The sequence below is a fragment of the Rhinatrema bivittatum genome, chromosome 9 (assembly GCF_901001135.1).
Source record: "Rhinatrema bivittatum chromosome 9, aRhiBiv1.1, whole genome shotgun sequence".
Classification (NCBI taxonomy): domain Eukaryota; kingdom Metazoa; phylum Chordata; class Amphibia; order Gymnophiona; family Rhinatrematidae; genus Rhinatrema; species Rhinatrema bivittatum.
Window position 1 is genome coordinate 183,743,686 of NC_042623.1, and position 17,610 is coordinate 183,761,295.

General features: G+C 49.1%; 1 protein-coding gene across 1 annotated transcript; it reads right to left on the bottom strand.

Moving 5' to 3' along the window:
• Positions 1-760: 760 nt before the first annotated feature.
• On the bottom strand, positions 761-16,305 carry LOC115099372 (C-type natriuretic peptide 2-like). Its single transcript, XM_029616969.1, has 3 exons — positions 15,640-16,305; positions 10,875-11,154; positions 761-1,159 (listed from the first exon to the last, which is right to left on the bottom strand). The coding sequence occupies exons 1-2, from the start codon at positions 15,826-15,828 to the stop codon at positions 10,900-10,902; spliced, it is 444 nt and encodes a 147-aa protein (XP_029472829.1). The 5' UTR covers positions 15,829-16,305; the 3' UTR covers positions 761-1,159; positions 10,875-10,899.
• Between the last annotated feature and the right edge of the window lie 1,305 nt (positions 16,306-17,610).

The window sequence follows — 17,610 nt, forward strand, 5'->3', positions numbered from 1 at the left end:
TGAAACCAAATACCAAACCCATACCAGATATCTCTTTTTCATTATAAGATACCACGTGATGGGCTGAATGTCTTCACGTATTTTCTTAGATCTGGATTCTTGTCGACTAGGGGCCATTCAATAAGGTTATATGGTGATGTATTTATGACAAATAGGAGAAAATATTTTTTATTCAATGGATAATTAAGCTCTGGAATTCATTGATAGAGGATGTGGTGAAAGCTGTTAGTATGACTGCGTTTAAAAAAGGTTTGGACAAGTTCCTGGAGGAAAAGTCCATAAACCATTATTAAGGTGGAGTTGCAGAAATCCTCTGCTTATTCTTGGGAGAAGCAGCATTGACTCTGTCTACCCCCTTGGGAGCCTGCCAGGTACCTTTGACCTGGTTTGGCCTCTGTTGGAACCAGGATGCTGGGCTTGATGGACCCTTGGTCTGACACAGTGTGGCAGGTTCTTATAATTGAGGTCATAGGGATCGACCATGTCCTGAATGAATGACAGATCATAGTTTTCCCACCCCAAAATCAATCAACGTGTCTCCTACACGTGCACAAGTTTTTTCTTGTAAAACTGTTTCTAGTGCCTTCAAACGGTGCCAAAGGCATTTAATGATGGCTGGAAAACTCCACTGAATATACTATGTGTATTCGCCATAAGCGTAGTTTCTGGTGCCAGTCTTATTACTACACAGAAGTTGTTGTGCCAGGATGAAGTCAGATCTTGTAGTAAAATAAATGAAGACCATCTTACAGGGTATTCATGGAATGACTTTATTGGTTTTTTGTTTTTTTTTTTTTACTTTTTTTTTCGGCTGTTTTGGACAAAATTGTTACAATGTTTGGCCCCGTTCATTTACTTACATAAATAAAATTCTTATAAATATCTCTTTATAAACAATATAAATAGCTTTCCAACATAAATACGTGTATAGGCATGGCATGGATTTCCCTCAGCACAGGGACGCGGTTGGTGCATCAGTCTCTGACACGTGCGCCCCAGCACCGCACCGTTTCATTTTGGGGGAGGTGGGAAAAGAAATGAACAACCGAATAATTGCAAGCAGTGACGATCTATCTCCTCGTACCGGCGCCGGAAGGGCTGTCCTTGATTCAGCTCGATGGATAACATCTCTGAGAAGCCGCCGTCTAAGTTAGAGCCCCTGAAAAAGCAGAACCAAGAGGTTAATGTCCGGGGCGCTCCTCCGCGCTCACTCCTCCTCTGGCCCCCACACCGCAGGTTTCGCTTACTTGCTGCAGGGGCCCCCTCTCCCCTGAGGCTGCGCGCACTTCCCTTTCTCACCAGCAGAGGTCGACTGGCACACAGCACCGAGGGACACCAGAGCCGGAGTGCGCGCCCCCCCCCCCTTCCTCAGGCCGATGCAATAAAAAGTGCCCCCAGCCTGGCGCGCAGGTTAACGCAGGGCTGGACGCTCGTTTTGCACACGCTGCATGGCTGCAGAGCACTCATCAGGTGTAAACTACATGTAGCTGAGGCTATTACCTACTAACCCCTCCTCCCCCGATGCAGTAAATCACCGGGCACCCAACACCCACTTTTTAATATGGCAAATTAAATTGCAGCCCCGGAGCTGGTGTTAAGTTATTCCACCAGTCAAGGCTTCATGAGAAATGCAAAAATACGGTTCTGTGTGGTTCCTCCTTCTAAGCATCATTGCGATACTTAAGGTCTACTGCTTGCAGCGTTCAAGATTAAAGGAATAATGTAACGACCTGATCTAAAAATACAATATTTCTGGATGCACAGTATACACATTCCAGGCGCGTATATTGTGCATGGATATTGGGTGAAATCAATCGAGACTAGATAAGACGGACGCTCGTATTGAGCAGCACCCGTTGTAATTGTGGGTGCACAGTCACGTGCCCCTGGGTGCCCAACGAATGTGAGCTCCAGAGATGCATAATTCATCCCTAGCACGTCCTTTTTTAGCGCAGCAGGCCCATTTGCATCCTGCATCAGGCGCCCAGGAGATGTGGCTATGTCAGCATTAGGAAAACGGGTGCATTTACTGCGCGTCTTATTCAGCCCCGTGTAGCCCGAGGGGCTGGAGAGTGAGCTAGCTTAACCAACCCAAATCAATCTGCTAATGTGAATCCAATCTTAACGACTGCATCAATGCAGGCATCTGTACTCAATCTGACCAAGAATCAGTAAGTCTAGGGCGTTCTCTATTGTTTGGTGATTTAATATCTGTGCGGGGTCAGATAATGTCTCTGCGTACCTTTTCTTTGCAGACTTTACCCCCATACGTTTGCTTCAAAAAATCGTGGGTAACTGGCCTGGTGCGGGCACAGAATAACTCTCACAAATTCTTTAGAGGGTGGCAAAAAACAGGATGCACAGTCTTTTGACAATGGAAACAATTATAATACTTGAAAGTACCTTCAAATGTTGGCAATAGGTTTTGAAGATCTGGCGTCCATTTCTGAACTCCCTTACTCTAGTACGCTCATTAATTCTTTAAATGCATATCACCTATACATCCTGCGTGGTGGTTTGTGTTTCTGAGGGGTGGGGAAAGATTGGGTTTGAGTCTGGGGAGCAGCATGTGAATATGTTGGAGATTTGCTATCTGAACTTTCAGTTGTATAAACTTTAGCTTTTATATCCGGATGCAACTGAAGTTTGGATGTTGTGCATGTATGCCCTGTTAAATCAATGCAAGGATTTTTCCTAAAAGGTTCACAGGTAAGTCCAAACTCTTCCCCACTCCCCAGAACAACTGTCCCCAACTGCAACTCTGGTCCTGGCGTGCAATAAACAGATTTGGCAGGGCAGGGGAGTGTGTGCATGAATCATGATATTATGACAGCAGGGCAGGGGAGTGTGTGCGTGGATCATAATATTATGATGGCAGGGCAGGGGAGTGTATGTGTGGATCATGATATTATGATGGCAGGGCCAAGGGAGTGTGTGCGTGGATCATGATATTATGACAGCAGGGCAGGGGAGTGTGTGCGTGGATAATGGTATTATGATGGCAGAGCAGGGGAGTGGGTGCGTGGATCATGGTATGACAGCAGGGCAGGGGAGTGGGTGCGTGGATCATGGTATAATGGCAGGGCAGGGGAGGTGTGCGTGGATCATGATATGACAGCAGGGCAGGGGAGTGTGTGCGTGGATCGTGGTATGACAGCAGGGCAGGGGAGTGTGTGACAGCAATGCGGCGGAGTGTGTGCGTGGATTGTGGTATTATGACAGGTCTGCGGAGTGTGTGCGTGGATCATGGTATTATGACAGCAGGGCAACGGAGTGTGTGTGGATCATGATATTATGACAATCTACCTTATAAATGGGCCATGACCGACAGCCCGCAAATGCGCAGTAGAGCACAGCTCTACTGCGCATGTGCGGGCAAGGACGTCGGTCTTAGCCAGCGTTAAAAAAAAAACAAAACATGGTGGCGTCGGGTGGCAGCGGCAGCGGCGATGGCAGCAGTTGGCGGCAGCGACGGCGGCGTCGGGCGTTGGCGGCAGCGACGGCAGCGAATGACGACGAGGAGCAGCAGCGGCCAGTAGCGAGGGAGGGAGGAGAGAGAGAGAGGGAGGGAGGGACTGAGTGAGAGGGAGGGATGGAGGGAGTGGGAGGGACTGAGTGGGGGGGAGGGACTGAGTGGGAGGGAGGGAGGGATTGAGTGAGGGGGAGGGACTGAGGGAGTGGAAGGAACTGAGGAAGTGGGAGGGAGGGACTGAGTGAGAGGGAGAGAGGGGGAGGGACTGAGGGAGGGACTGAGTGAGGGAGGGGGTGGGGAAGAGTGAGGGGAGATGGAGAATGAGGGAGAGGTGAGAGACAGGGATGTGAGTAAGTGGAAGGGTAAGAAGTTGTGGAGCAGAGAAAAAGGGAGTGGAGGAGGGCTGATGGAGAGGGGATGGGATTGAGACAGGGTGGGGAGTGACTGAGGGAAGGGGAGAGAGGTGGGAGTGACTGAGGGAAGGGGAGGGAGGTGAGAGTGAGGGGAAGGAGGCAGTGGGAGACAGAGAGTGAGTAAGACTGAGGGGTGGGAAGGGGGTGAGTGACTGAGGGGAAGGGGGAATGAGGAAGAAAAGGTGTAGGAGGGTGCTGTTTTCGAAAATGGACCGAAAACAAAAATGTAATGTAGCCCGTTGTGACGGGCTTAACGGCTTGTTTAATTTATATTTCAACTGTTACGATGTTTCATTTATTAACTGTTTATTCATTTATTAGTTGTTTAATTAATTTAATTGTTATCTTGTTACAATGTAAAATAGGGCAGTTCTCGCCCTATTCAACCTGTTATCTGGAAACCGATGTGATATCTCGATCGAAAGTCGGTATACAAAATAAATAAATAAATAAATAAATAAATAAAATAGGGCAGGGGATTGTGTGCGTGGATCGTGGTATAATGACAGCAGGGCAGGGGAGTGAGTGCGTGGATCATGGTATTTTGATGGCAGGGCAGCGGAGTGTGTGACAGCAATGTGGAGGAGTGTGTGCGTGGATCGTGGTATTACGACAGCAGGGCAGCAGAGTGTGTACGTGAATCATGGTATTATGACGGCAGGGCAGGGTAGTGTGTGCGTGGATCGTGGTATTACGACAGCAGGGCAGCAGAGTGTGTACGTGAATCATGGTATTATGACGGCAGGGCAGGGTAGTGTGTGCGTGGATCGTGGAATTATGACGGCAGGGCAGCGGAGTGTACGTGAATCTTGATACATGGTGTGAGATATCACACCATGTATCAAGATGTGATCGTGGAATCACCGGTGTGATCGTGGAATTATGACGGCAGGGCAGCGGAGTGTACGTGAATCTTGATACATGGTGTGAGATATCAATTGAGATATCACCGGTGTGATATCTCAATTGAGATATCACACCGGTGATATCTCAATTGAGGACCGGTGTGATATCTCAATTGAGATATCACACCGGTTTACATTCAGGTACTGTATTTCTCTATCCCCGGAGGGCTTACAATCTAAGTTTTTTGTACCTGAGGCAATGGAGGGTAAAGTGACTTGCCCAAGGTCACAAGGAGGGACAGCGGGACTTGAACCTTGGTTTCCTGGTTCATAGTCCACTGCTCTAACCACTAGGCTATTCCTCCTCCCTATGATTACAGGGCACTGGAGTGTGCATAGATTGTGATTCTGTCACAACACGGCACTGGAGTATGCGTGGATTGTATTCTATGGCAGCAAGGCAGTGGAGTGTATGAGCTCCAAAATTATCACAAGGGTAAGTGGTTGTCTCAACATGGGGACACCTTAAAAAACGCATTTTCTTGGACTGCTCTGCTCCTGGTCTAAGTTACCACTCTAGTTTAGTTTATAATCTTTCAGGAAGTAGGTAATGACTTGGTTATAGGAATCAGCTTTTCTTGCTGATATGCCAACTGAATAGGTGAGATAATGGGGTCTGTTTAATTAAGAAATGGTTTGTATTATTATATTAAACGTCAACAAATGAGGAGCAAAATAGCCCATCCAGTCCAATCTATTATCAGATCTACGCAAAGAATTCAAACCCCCATTCCCGCTATGTTGTCCTACAAAAATAATGGATATCCTACAAAAATGGATTTTTGTAGGATATATCCTACAAAATAATGGATATTTAAATTGTTCACATTAGTTCATTTTATCTGTAAAGCTTGTTGCTAATGTTACTGTTTTTTGTAAACCGAGGTGATGTTATTAAAGTGCCACGGTATAGAAAAAAAATCTCTAAATAAATAATAAATAAATACAAGCTTTAATCAAAATTGTTTAGTTTATACTTTGATGTTTATTTATTAAAAAAAAAAATATATATATAATCTGCACTATCACCAATTCTAGGGAGATTACAACATTACAATCATAAATCAAGCTGGATTTTATTTTAAGTTGAATGTTATGTTTGTTTTATGATGCTGATGTGCCAATTTATTCTGTGTGCTGTGAAATTTTCGCCTTGGGTGCTTGGGGAGTAGCGAATAACAAACTGAATAATTATTATCGCAGCAGGGTACTGGAGTGTGCGGGACTGTGGTTCTGTCAGCAGGTCTTGCTTTAGATCAGGTTCAAAGCTGCCTCTTATCCTTTAACAAGTTGCATTCACTAATACGACCGGTGTTCTCTGCTGTCAGATTTCTTACTGGGATATGAAATGTAAGCAATAATTCTGAGCAATGACGTCATGTAATAGTGTTACCAGGAGTCCTTATTTATACATCCCTCGTTAGCATGAAATGGATTAACAATGTCCTCTCCCTTTAACAACGAGGAAGGGAGGGCAATCCATCCCTACCACTGTCCTTGGAACAGACAAGGAACATCCACAAGAGGGACAGGAGCAGGGCAGATTTCCTATGAAGACGCCTGGGCCTGGTGGATCTGCCAGCACCCGACAGGAACTTGACCCCAGGATGCCTCCGGTGCCTTGGCTGGGAACGGTGCACATGTTTTCCACCACGCCGGGAGGAAGGGAATTTTGGGGAACATAAATACCCATTTATCCACAGATAAAACCTTCTGAAAATTGCTTCCAAATGTGTATGATATGGAACAGCAGAAAGAGATTAAGGAAAACTGGTAACCTCAGGAAGAACAAGCAAGCAGAAAGAATGCAGGGGACCATCACATCTGGGGCTCTGGGGATGGTAATCCCAGGCAGTAAAGTGATAAAATGATCACAGATACATCGTGATCAAGGAGAAAGAATGCAGGGGATGTCACATCTGGGGCTGGTAATCCCAGGCAGTAAAGTAATAAAATGATCACAGATACATCGTGATCAAGGAGAAAGAATGCAGGGGACCATCACATCTGGGGATGTGTAATCCCAGGCAGTAAAGTGATAAAATGATCACAGATACATCGTGATCAAGGAGAAAGAATGCAGGGGACGTCACATCTGGGGCTCTGGGGATGTGTAATCCCAGGCAGTAAAGTGATAAAATGATCACAGATACATCGTGATCAAGGAGAAAGAATGCAGGGGACCATCACAGCTGGAGCTCTGGGGATGGTAATCCTAGGCAGTAAAGTAATAAAATGATCACAGATACATCGTGATCAAAGAGAAAGAATGCAGGGGACGTCACATCTGGGGCTGGTAATCCCAGGCAGTAAAGTGATAAAATGATCACAGATACATCGTGATCAAGGAGAAAAAATGCAGGGGACGTCACATCTGGGGATGTGTAATCCCAGGCAGTAAAGTGATAAAATGATCACAGATACATCGTGATCAAGGACAAAGAATGCAGGGGATGTCACATCTGGGGCTCTGGGGATGGTAATCCCAGGCAGTAAAGTGATAAAATGATCACAGATACATCGTGATCAAGGAGAAAGAATGCAGGGAACGTCACATCTGGAGCTTTGGGGATGTGTAATCCCAGGCAGTAAAGTAATAAAATGATCACAGATACATCGTGATCAAGGAGAAAGAATGCAGGGGACGTCACATCTGGGGCTTTGGGGATGGTAATCCCAGGCAGTAAAGTGATAAAATGATCACAGATACATCGTGATCAAGGAGAAAGAATGCAGGGGACGTCACATCTGGGGCTCTGGGGATGGTAATCCCAGGCAGTAAAGTGATAAAATGATCACAGATACATCGTGATCAAGGAGAAAGAATGCAGGGGACGTCACATCTGGGGCTCTGGGGATGGTAATCCCAGGCAGTAAAGTGATAAAATGATCACAGATACATCATGATCAAGGAGAAAGAATGCAGGGGACGTCACATCTGGGGCTTTGGGGATGGTAATCCCAGGCAGTAAAGTGATAAAATGATCACAGATACATTGTGATCAAGGAGAAAGAATGCAGGGGACGTCACATCTGGGGCTCTGGGGATGGTAATCCCAGGCAGTAAAGTGATAAAATGATCACAGATACATCGTGATCAAGGAGAAAGAATGCAGAGGACGTCACATCTGGGGCTCTGGGGATGTGTAATCCCAGGCAGTAAAGTGATAAAATGATCACAGATACATCGATTGAGCAAGCTTTCAATCTACACCAATAATCTCCCACTAATCACGCCCTTTCCATCTTAAAATGGCTCTCTCAGATTATAACCATATTGTAATCCCAGATATCATTCTTACATGCAGCCTTCTCAAACCGCAGTTCTTCCAGATTGAACCATGTTTAGCTATTGTCTTGCTTGTTACTTGTTTAGCTATTGTTGAGCTTGTTACACATAAATATCATACTATTTTGTTATGGTAATACCTCTCGCTTGCTGATCCTAGTTAATTTTCCTTGTTCTATGTAACCGCATTCTTACATGCCTGTTAATGTTAAAATGTAAACCGAATTGATTTGTAGCTTTGCTACAAGAATCTCGGTATATAAAAATGCTAAATAAATAAATATATCTATTTATATATATACACACATCTATCTATATCTATATATATATACACACATCTATCTATCTATCTATATCTATATACCGTATTTTCCGGCGTATAAGACGACTTTTTAACCCAAGAAAATCTTCTCAAAAGTCGGGGGTCGTCTTATACGCCGGGCACACCTGCTCTCTGACCAGTTTCTCTCAATCACACACACATGCTCTCAATCAAATGCATTCTCGCACTTACACACAGGCAGGTTGTTTCTCTCTCTCTCTCTCTCTCACTTCCACCCCCACCCCCGAGCACAAATAGTAGCTGCATCACCTCCTCCTCCAGCCCCCGCAGGCCAAGAAAGAAGAAACCCATCGGCCGCAGGAGGCTCATGCTGCTGTCTCCTTTCCCGATTATCAGCTCCTTCGACTGCTCGGGGCCGATGCTGCTATCTTTTCATGCGGCACGGCTTTCTCCTTCCCGCGCACCGCACTGCCGTTGCCGCTGGGCTAAAAGCACGTTCAAGCCCAGCGGGAACGGCAGCGGTGCAAAAAAAAAAAAAAGCTGTGGCATCCGCGGCTGGCCTTGTCTTCTTCCCGCCCCCCCCCCCCCCCCCTTTGAACCGGAACAGGAAGTGAAGCGCGGGAAGAAAGAGCCGTGCTGCGTGAAAAAATAGCAGCGGCGCAGCAGCAGCGGCCCCCGAGCAGTCGAAAGAGCTGGTAATCAGGAAAGGAGACAGCAGCGTGAGCCTCCCCCGGCCGATGGGTTTCTTCTTTCTTGGCCTGCGGGGGCTGGAGGAGGAAGCTGCTGCAGCTACTATTTGTGCTCGGGGGGGGGGGGGGGGGGCGTGGAAGTGAGAGAGAGAGAGAAGCAGAGAGAGAGAAGCAGCCAGCCTGTGTGTAAGTGAGAGAGAGAGAGAGAAGCAGCCACCCTGCATGTGTGTAAGTGAGAGAGAGAGAGAAGCAGCCACCCTGCATGTGTGTAAGTGAGAGAGAGAGAGAGAAGCAGCCAGCCTGTGTGTAAGTGAGAGAGAGAGAGAGAGAGAGAGAGAAGCAGCCAGCCTGTGTGTAAGTGAGAGAGAGAGAGAGAGAGAGAAGCAGCCAGCCTGTGTGTAAGTGAGAGAATGCATTTGATTGAGAGCATGTGTGTGATTGAGAGAAACTGGTCAGCGAGCTCATGTGTGTGAGAGACAATGAAAGTGACTGCTCAGAGAGATGACTGATGTGTATGTGAGTGTGAGAGAGAGAAAAAGCATGGAAGTGAGAAATCTGGGTATGTGAGAAAGCATGGGAGTAAGAAGCCTGATTATGTGAGAGAGAGCATGGGAGCGGGAGGACTGGCTGTGTGTGTGTGTGCGCGTGCATGAGAGAGAGACTGGTTGATAAGGTGACGGTGTGTGTAAGAGAAAGAGACTGCTGTGTGTGAATGTGAGAGAAAGAATGTGATTCAGGGAATGAGAAGCCTGTGCACGTGGAGAGTGAGCATGGAAATGAGAGAGAGACTGGTGTGTGTGTGTGAGACAGAGAAAGTGATTATGAGAGTGAGAAGCCCGTATATGTACGGTAAGCAGAACACGGGAGTGGGAAGCCTGTGTGTGTGTATGGCATGAGAGAAACTGTTCAGGAAGGTGTCTGGTGTGTGTGTCAGACTGTTTGGGAAATGATTGGTGCGTGAGAGACAGAAACTGGTCATGGGGGCATGACTGGTATGGTGTGTGTGTGAGAGACATGGGCCCTAAGGAAGAGGAAGAGGAATAGGAGAGCTGCTGGAGAGGGTAAGGAAAGGTGGCTTTTTAAGTTTATTTTTCTTGATTGACTGCCATTTTAATTATTTAATATTATGTGATGTGTCTGCTTTTTTGAAATATTTTATTGGTGTTTGGAGAATGTTTAATAGTTTTTATGAGTTTTTAATTGTTGGATGTTATTCTGTTCATAGCTGTTTTGAAACATTTATTCTGCTTATTAGTATAGTTTTACAATTATTTATGTGTGGGGATCTATAGCTGCTTGCTAGTTCTGTTTTCCTAATAAGAGGTATATTGGTTTTTAGGGCCTGATATACGGTATTTGTAGTGTTGCCTTTTCATAGATAGGGTTGCTCCTGTTTGAGTGTAAAATTATTTTTTTTCTTAAAAATATGTATAAAAAAGGGGGGGGTCGTCTTATACGCCCAGTCGTCTTATACACCGGAAAATACGGTATATACACATATCTATCTATCTATATATCTCTCTCTCTATATATATATACACACACATCTATCTATCTATCTATCTATCTATATATATATATATATATATACACACACACACATCTGTCTATCTATATCTATACACATATCTATATATATACACACATCTATCTATCTATCTATCTATATATATATAGTGGTTAAAACAGCAACATACAACTCAGCAACGCCAGCCTAGGATGTGAGCAGCAGCAAACGCGCTGCTGAGCTCTGGGAGCCGATCTGCCCTTTAATGTCAATTCTTTGCCCCACTGCGGCCACGGAAGGACCGAAAGCGATTTACCTGAGCGCCGCTAGGTGGCAGTGCTCTAGCAGCCCAAGTCGCTCATGGCGCCGATCGGGTCCAGTTTCATGCCGAAGCAGCCGTCCGACTTGTTCTTACTGCTCCTGAGGCTTTTCTGTTTTCGGATGTTCTGCAGCCGGGCCGAGTCTGACCGGGCCCTGGGGTTGATGTGCAGGTCCCGCAGGAGCCGGGAACGGGATTTCAGGAGCCCAGCCTTGTCTCCTCTCTCTTCGGAGGCCAAATACTCTGCAAGCTCTTCGCCCAGCAAACTGCGCAGGGACTGCAGAACAGGACAGAAAAAACCCCCCCAACAACATAAAAACAAACCCCACGCATCTTAGCCAAGCACAAACGAATCGGGCTCCGTTCCCTTCCCCGCCTGAACGGGCTCTATTTCTGACAGCTTGCGGCAGCGCTGGGCTGTCCCCTGAACTTTACTTCACATGTCACCCTCCCCCGACCCAGGATCGGAGCTTTATTCTACTGTAACCAGCATCCCCTCTCCCCCGACCGAGGATCGGAGCTTTATTCTACTGTAACCAGCATCCCCTCTCCCCCGACCGAGGATCGGAGCTTTATTCCTCTATCACAACCCCCTCCCCTTACCCAGGATCGGAGCTTTATTCCTCTATCACAGGGGTCGGGAACCCATGGCTCGCGAGCCAGATATGGCTCTTTTGAGGGCTGCATCTGGCTCGCAGACAAGTGTCGCCATACTTCGCGGTTCCCCGCTAACCCAGCTGCTCCCCGGTCCTCCGCCACCCGGGCTTAAAATGCTGTCAGCCCGGGCGGAACGCGGCAGGACAGCTGGAGTCAGCGGCACCGGCGTGCTCTCTTCTCCCCCCCCCCCCCCCCCGCGGCCCGGAAGAGGAAGTGGAGAGCATCGGGTGCCTGCGCGGGAAGAAGAGACCACACTAGCGTGGTCTCTTCTTCCGCGCAGGCACCCGATGCTCACCACTTCCTCTTCCGGGCCGCGGGGGGGAGGAGAAGAGAGCACGCCGACTGGAGTCATCCGGGTGCCTGCGCGGGAGTCATCGGGTGTCAGCCGGGTGCCAGCGCTGGAGTCATCGGGTGCCTGCGCGGGTCTTCCCGCGCAGGCACCCGATGCTCTCCACTTCCTCTTCCGGGCCGCGGGAAGAAGAGAGCACCGGCGTGCTCTCTTCTTCCCGCGGCCCGGAAGAGGAAGTGGAGAGCATCGGGTGCCTGCGCGGGTCTTCTCGCGCAGGCACCCGATGCAGGCACCGCGCTGCAGTCTTCTTCCGACGGGAAGAAGACTGCAGCGCAGCTCGGAGGAAAATGAAAATCTTCAACCGCGGCCGATGGGACTCCGCCTTCGCCTCCGCGAGGGCTGAAAATGAAGGAGGTTAGCGTTGGGAGGTGGCTGCTGCTGCCGCGAGTTCCCGGGGTGGGGGGGGGGGGGGGGGAGAGAGAGAGTGAATGAGCGAGCAAGCGTGTGTGTTTGAGATCCTGTGTGTGTGAGTGAGAGATTGCATGTATGTGAATGATTGAGAGCCTGTATATGTGAAAGAGAGTATGTCTGTGATTGAGATCCTGCCTGTGAGAGAGAGAGCATGAATGTAAGTTTACCATTGGGAACCTGTATGTGTAAGTTTGTAATTGAAAACCTGTTTGTTTGAAAGAGTATGTGTGTATGATTGAGATCCTTTGTGTGTGAGAGAGATCATGTGTATGTATGATTAAGAGCCTGTGTGTATAAGTAAGAGAGAGATCATGTGTGTCTGTGTCTGACAGCTGGTTTAGGTGATGGAGCATGTGAGTATGTGATTGAGAGCCTGTGTTTAAATGAGAGAGAGAGACCATGTGTGTCTGTGTGATTGAGAGCTGATTTAGGTGAGGGAGCATGTGAGTATGTGATTGAGAGCCTGTGTTTAAATGAGAGAGAGAGACCATGTGTGTCTGTGTGTGATTGAGAGCTGATTTAGGTGAGGGAGCATGTGAGTATGTGATTGAGAGCCTGTGTGTAAATGAGAGAAAGAGAGGACATGTTTGTAAGCATGTGAATGAGAGTCTGTGTGTGAGAGAAAAAGACAGCATGTATTTATGTGATTGAAAGCCTGTGTGTGTGTAAGCGTGAAAAGATAGACAGCATGTGTGTAAATGTGTAATTAAGAGCCTATATAAGGGAGAGAGAAAAAACATTTGTATATGTGAGTGACTGAGAGCATGTGTGTATAGGTGTGTCATTGAGAGCCAGTGTGAGAGAGAGCGCTGGTATGTGACTGAGAGAGGAGAAAGTTCCAAGCAAACCACCCCACCTCCTGCTAATTCAGAACAATCTCAGGACACCTGGATATCAAACGTTCCCAGGTATGCAGAGCAAAAAAATTTTTGTATCCTTATTATTTTTCATTACTGGATCTTTGTGTCTGCTATTTTGAAATATTTTGTTGGTATCTGGAAATGTTTTATATGAGTTTTTAATTATTGGATATTCCACTCATCAGCTGTTTCGAAATATGTTCTTTTTGTTAGTACAGTTTTACTGCTGATGATTTTATATTTCTTGATTTGTTTTATAAGGATGTGTGATGTTTCTTTTTTCCTTTGTTACACTGCATACAGAGACTCTGGCTTGTTGCAGTTTCCAATTCAGTTTTTGTCTGCATGCTTCTTGTTATGCGTTTTGGTCTCTTTATTCTATGTTAGGTGAGGGACAGCACGTGATTCAGGTGAGGTTTTCTGCTGGCGTGTAGTTTCTGTGTAGGACTCTATAGCAGCCTGACTTGGTCCGTTTTCCTAATAGGAGATGTATTGGTGTCTTAAGGCCTGGTGTAATATTTTCAGAGACTTATTGTACTTTAAAAGTGTGATCTTACATAAAATGCACACATTTACTTGTATTTAGTTTTAAACATATTGTATGGCTCTCATGGAATTACATTTTAAAATATGTGGCGTTTATGGCTCTCTCAGCCAAAAAGGTTCCTGACCCCTGCTCTATCACAACCCCCCCTCCCGACCCAGGATCGGAGCTTTATTCCTCTATCACAACCCCCCCTCCCGACCCAGGATCGGAGCTTTATTCTACTGTAACCAGCATCCCCCTCTCCCCCGGCCCAGGATCGGAGCTTTATTCTACTGTAACCAGCATCCCCCCCCCTCCCCCGACCCAGGATCGGAGCTTTATTCCTCTATCACAACCCCCGACCCAGGATCGGAGCTTTATTCCTCTATCACAACCCCCGACCCCGACCCAGGATCGGAGCTTTATTCTACTGTAACCAGCATCCACCCCCTCCCCCGACCCAGGATCGGAGCTTTAGTCTACTGTAACCAGCATCCACCCCCTCCCCCGACCCAGGATCGGAGCTTTATTCCTCTATCACAACCCCCGACCCCGGCCCAGGATCGGAGCTTTAGTCTACTGTAACCAGCATCCACCCCCTCCCCCGACCCAGGATCGGAGCTTTATTCCTCTATCACAACCTCCCCTCCCGACCCAGGATCGGAGCTTTATTCTCCTGTAACCAGCATCCCCCTCCCCCGGCCCAGGATCGGAGCTTTATTCTACTGTAACCAGCCTCCCCCTCCCCCGGCCCAGGATCGGAGCTTTATTCTCCTGTAACCAGCATCCCCCTCCCCCGGCCCAGGATCGGAGCTTTATTCTACTCCCCCCCCCCCCCCCCCCAAACCTTCTTTATAGGCTCCAGCCCCAAGCTCCTGTCATCGCTTGACTGCTTTAAGCCATCCGAGGTCACAGTACTTCCTCTCCTGGCTCCTTCGTGTATTAAGGGGTCCGATTCCTTGCCTTTACTATGCTCTGAAGCGCTCTCCCCTGATATATAACTGCCTCCAGCCCAGCCCGCGCCTCCGGCTCCTGCCCCACGGGATTGGGGGTATCTCCCCCCCCCCCCCCCCCCGGAGCCCACGGCCAGGCACCTTTAGATAATTAGTCTGGAAATGTCTTTTTGGGTTCGATGATAAGGAAGGACCCTCCTTAAGAGAGAGCCGGTCACCCTGGCGGGACGCTCCCAGCCGTGAGGGAAGGTGGAGAGCAGGAGAGGGAGAGCGGGAGAGAGCCTGAGGGTGAGGGAGGGGGTTGAGAGGCAGCTCAGCTCTCTGCACCTGCACTTCCGGCTCCATCCCAGCGCAGAGAGAGTCCTATCCCCCTCCCCAATACCTAGCAACAGGACTGCCTCGGGGGGCATGGACCCGGGCAAGGGGTCACCGGTAAGCAGTGACCACAACCCCTTCCCAGCCCCGGCCAAGTCAGGGATCAGCCTGCCCCCTCCCCCAGGCTGAAGCCAGCCCTCCCCGCCAGGGACCTGCTGCCCCCCTGCCCCCTCCACCAGGCTGAAGCCAACCCTCCCCGCCAGGGACCTGCTGCCCCCCTGCCCCCTCCCCCAGGCTGAAGCCAACCCTCCCCGCCAGGGACCTGCTGCCCCAGCACAAATCAAGCCTCAGGCAGAGGAGACGGGTTACGGCGAGCAGGTGGAGATTAAGGTTTCTTTTAACAGGGACACCCAGGGCTCTTGCAAGCCAGACACGAGAGTGACAGGTGTAGAAAAGGGGTTTCAGGGACGAGCTGTGGAGGAGCAGGGAAAGGAGATTCCGTTTCTGCTCTGCAAGGTCCCCGCCGAGGTCTCTGGGATCCCCAGGGCCCCCGCACTCCCAGATCTGCTGCCTCCCCGAGGACTCTGAACCCTCACCCGGTAAACCTAAGCGAGAAGGGGGGGGGGGGTGGGGGTGTCCGACCCCTGCAGCCTGGCAGAGCGCCGTGTATCCCCCGTCCCTAAGAGCTTACCTTCTGCCCGGCCAGGGCCGCCTCTTCCAAGCTCCCGCACAGCATGGCCAGCAAAAGTGCCCAAGCCAGAAAGTGAGCGCCCCGCATCTCCGGACAGGTGGCCAGGGGAGGGGGAGGTCCTGCTTCTGCAATCCGTCCTTCTCTGGTAAGTTTTGCAAGGCGCTGCTTGGTCTGCCCGGCTCCTTCCATTCGTTTTTATAATCAGCCTGGTGATGTCACCCAAACACTGGGGGCCAATCCGGCTCGGCTTCTCCGCCTTTTTTTTCACCAGAAGGAGGACTGGAAATCCTAGAAGTTTCTTTTATTTTTTTTTGGTAACTTCAGACCCACGACACGGGAGAATTGATCTCTGCTGTGAGAGGGAGATCCGCCTGCTTAGGGTCCCTCAGAGCACAGCCTTCTTCTGGCAGGATCTTCTTCTGCTTCGGTGGCTTTTGGGGGCCAGCGAGGTGACAGGGCCTAGGGGCTGCGTCCTGGAAAAGAAAGTCAGTCCCCCTTTCACAGCCCGCTGCCACCCCCTCCCCCCTCAGTGACCTCTGTGACCCTCAGGTACAGGGGATCGCAGCGCGGACGCTGCAGCCACCCTGGAGCCTAAAATCCGCTCCTGAATTAAAAAAAAAATGGGCTTCCCAAACTTCCGAGCCAAGCAGGATCCTTCTCCCCCCAGCCTGCGACCTGCCCCCTGCCGGACCGGCAGATAAAGGACACAGACCTTTCCTCCCTGAGAGAGAGGGCTGCGGCACCCTAACAAGGTGGCATTTCCTAATTGCACTCTAATTACTCAGCTTTGAAAGTTTCCAAGCCCCGGGCTCAGCTGCCCTCTGTCACAGCAAGTTGTTCCCTTAATCTAAGGGCAATCCTCGCTCGTTTTCTTCAGGGCAGGAGGCTGGAGCTGATTTTTAGATTCTGCTTTTCTCTCCACTCTGCACCTTTATCTGAGAGGCGGCCTGGGTGCAGGGAAGGGATGTCGGGGTGGGGAGGGGGGCTGAGGGCCTGATTTATGAAGCTTCCCCCCCCCCCCAGACCCAGAATGGGAGAAAAGCCGCGGTAAACCTTGCCCTAAGCTTCGAGCTGGGCCACTGTGGGGCTGAAGTGACTTGCCCAGGGAGCATCAGTGTGGAAGGGTGGGATTTGAACTCGGGGCTCCCCTGTCTCTTCACCTGCTGCTGTAATCACTAGGCTCCACCTGCAGACCTAGGATGCTCTCATATTTACCGCTAGCCTTCTTTCCATTAATGCGCGAGATCCGGGTTATCTTTTTTTTTTTCCCCCTCCCACCCTTTCTTATCCTTTGTTACTGATAGCCGGGGGGGGGGGGGATTCAGGCACTTTCTAGAAGCCTTGGGCGTTTAGACACACACACACACACACACACACACACAGTCGCTTCAGGTAGTGGCCAAGATGAAGCCAGAGGCTCCTTGAGATCTGAGAGTGACCCATGCGTTGAGAGAGAGTCTTTCATCGCCTGCCAACCCAGGAGCAGCAGCATGACCTCAGCAAGTGCCAAAGTGAGAGCCCTGAGCACGTGTGACAGGGCACACAGACCGGGCAGGTTTTCCAGCCTTAAATGTTGCTGGCAGGGACCATCCTGTGTGTATTGCAGCCCTGCAACAGCCGATCGCTTGTGCATCCATGACCTCCTGGATATTTCGGACTCTCGTTTGCTTATGGACGATGCTAAAGGCTCGGCGTTACACTCGACAATCATTTCAACTGCAAAAAAAAAAAAAATTTGTCAGTACCACCCTTAAAGACCTGCTTCTTCAAACTGCACACACTGAAAAAACTACATCTCAATGGTTTCCGACCCATACTCCAAACCCTCATAGTTTCGGAAATCGATTACTGTAGTTCTATGCTTCTGGGCTTACCCCAAAAGCACCATCCAAGCTCTGCAACTCCTCCAAAATGCAGCCGCCCCGTATCCTCAGCAACACCCACAAAAATGAGCACATAAGTTACATAACC

Bases quoted from the DNA above. Each gene is read 5' to 3' on its own strand.
- LOC115099372 (XM_029616969.1), bottom strand. From the start codon at position 15,828: ATGGAAGGAGCCGGGCAGACCAAGCAGCGCCTTGCAAAACTTACCAGA. The intron at 11,155-15,639 runs GTAAGCTCTTAG...CCTGTTCTGCAG, and splicing joins CGGCCCTGGCCGGGCAGAAG to TCCCTGCGCAGTTTGCTGGG.